Here is a 2024-nt window from a genome sequence, read left to right as displayed (position 1 = left end):
TGTTGTTGTTGTTGTTATTTGCCGTGGAGTCAGCCCTGACTCATAGCGACCCCTCCTTGGGTTTTCGAGGCAGTGTCACTACAGAAGTAGGACTGCCCAACCTTCCTTCCGAGGAGTGGCAGGTGGGTTTGAACCGCCAGCCTTCTGGTTAGCAGTCAAGTGCCTTAGGCACTATGCTACCAGAGCTCCTGAAATTAACATAGCAACCAAAAAAGTATGACTTCTTGAAACATCATTTCAGAAAAATTTTTTTCAAAATGCCTATACTACAGCTTTTAAAAATAATTGCATAAGTCCTGAAATTATTTCATTTCCCTAACAGTTTTATGCAGCAAGATAGAAATATCCACTTTCAGAAAAAGTTTTAAAAGTACTCTACTATTCTCCAAGGAAATGAACATGTTAGAAAAGATAGATGAACTGTGCTTTTCTTCCATCCCCTCATTTTAGAAATACTACACACAAAAGAGAATCTAGAAGAGAAAGAACTACTATAAAATCATCAGTACGAAGCTAGACAACAACATTATATCATTCTGAGTTGAGTTCATACTCAACTTGAAGTTAATGGTTTTGAAAGACAATGTGTTACCTGCTATAAAGAGTACAGTTGTCCAATTGTGAACAATATTTACAGGTCTGATAGTCCTCGATTATTTGTGGCAAAGGAGCAAGCTGTGTCCTCTTTCCGGTAGCAGATTTGCTGATACGGTGAAACAAAAAGAATGCCATCTGGTTTCTCAGCTTTATTAATTCTACAGGGAAAAAAAAGGATGGATGTCCTTTTAAGATTTAAAAAAAGTTTATTATATATCTTTTCCATTAATAACTTTCAGATACAAATACTTAAAAAAGAGGGCATCTTCCTGTATCCCTAGTATATTAGATTATCACAATTAACATTTTGGTATATTTCCTTCAAGCTTTTGTTTACTTGATAACGCCTTTAAACAATTCCATACAGGTTTCTCCTGCTATCTGAAAGTAGAGCATTCCTATGCAAAGCTGAATTCATACAAAGTGAAGAAGCAGTTACCATTAATTTATATGGCAAACATTTTGAGCATTCCAAGACCCAAATAGAACCTACCAAATAACACTAACATACAGTAAAAGCAGGAATGAGATAATACACAGCCTATGTAAAGTAGAACTAATGTATGTACAGTGCAGTTCCTGGGAATGTACTGGGGATGCTACTCTCACGGCACAGGATGTGTGATGCCTGTTTGTTTAAGGCTTGCTCTAAAACAAACACTGAAGGCTAGTATCGCTTTTTGCCTTTTTTTTTTTTTGGTAAAAGCATAAATGCTCTTCCGATAGCTTTCAGTTAGCAAAAAACAGGTATTGATATAAGGTTTTCATAAAAGCAAAGTGGTATAAAGTGAATTTTTGAAAAGTGTAAGGTATCTGTATCTCATACCTAAGAAACACCAGGACACTGCTATTGTATTAGCTAAATACCGAGTGATAAAAAGAGTGTCTCTAACATCAGACAGGAAATTTAAAAGAAATTTATATAACAAACATGTAAAAGGTAAATCATTTTTCAACACTCTACTACAACTACCAATTACAACCTGTATTACGCTTAGCAAGTACAACGAGCAAAAGCTGGAGATAATTAAAAAAAAGAGAGAGAGAGAGAGAAGTAAAACTGAAAGAAAACAGCTCAACCTCTTTTATCCAGATGTTTAGCAGGCACAGGGTACATCTGGCCAGTCTTCAGGTAGAGAAGCAAGCCTGCCTCAGGATCAGCTCTTCTTTCTTGGCTGAGCAGTGTGTACAGAACAACCTGCAAAAAAAATTATACATTCTGTAAAGTACAGCATGGCTTTCTATATAAAGTGTCTTACAACCAAAACATGTTGTGTTGTTGTTGTTATGTGCTATTGAGTCAGACACAACTCATAGCGACCCCTCCTTAGGTTTCCAAGGCAGTATCACTACAGAAGTAGATTGCCCAACCTTCCTTCCAAGGAGTGGCTGGTGGGTTTGAACTGCCAGCCTTCTGGTTAGCAGTC

The 2024-nt window shown here is 36.9% G+C and overlaps 1 protein-coding gene across 1 annotated transcript in view; it reads right to left on the bottom strand.

The window, feature by feature from the left end:
- The window catches only part of DNA2 (DNA replication helicase/nuclease 2), a 69659-nt gene that overhangs the window by 33556 nt on the left and 34079 nt on the right, over window positions 1–2024 (bottom strand). The window contains exons 7-8 of the mRNA XM_007940684.2: window positions 1678–1795; window positions 593–755 (exon numbers count right to left, since the gene is read on the bottom strand). Coding sequence (XP_007938875.1) covers window positions 593–755; window positions 1678–1795 — 281 coding nt within the window. The remainder of the gene's footprint in view (window positions 1–592; window positions 756–1677; window positions 1796–2024) is intronic.

The sequence above is a fragment of the Orycteropus afer genome, unplaced genomic scaffold (genome assembly GCF_000298275.1).
Source record: "Orycteropus afer afer isolate SDZICR_OR568_19922 unplaced genomic scaffold, OryAfe1.0 scaffold00070, whole genome shotgun sequence".
Taxonomy (NCBI): domain Eukaryota; kingdom Metazoa; phylum Chordata; class Mammalia; order Tubulidentata; family Orycteropodidae; genus Orycteropus; species Orycteropus afer.
The sequence above is the reverse complement of the archived record's forward strand: the minus strand, read 5'-3'. Positions and strand labels throughout refer to the sequence as shown.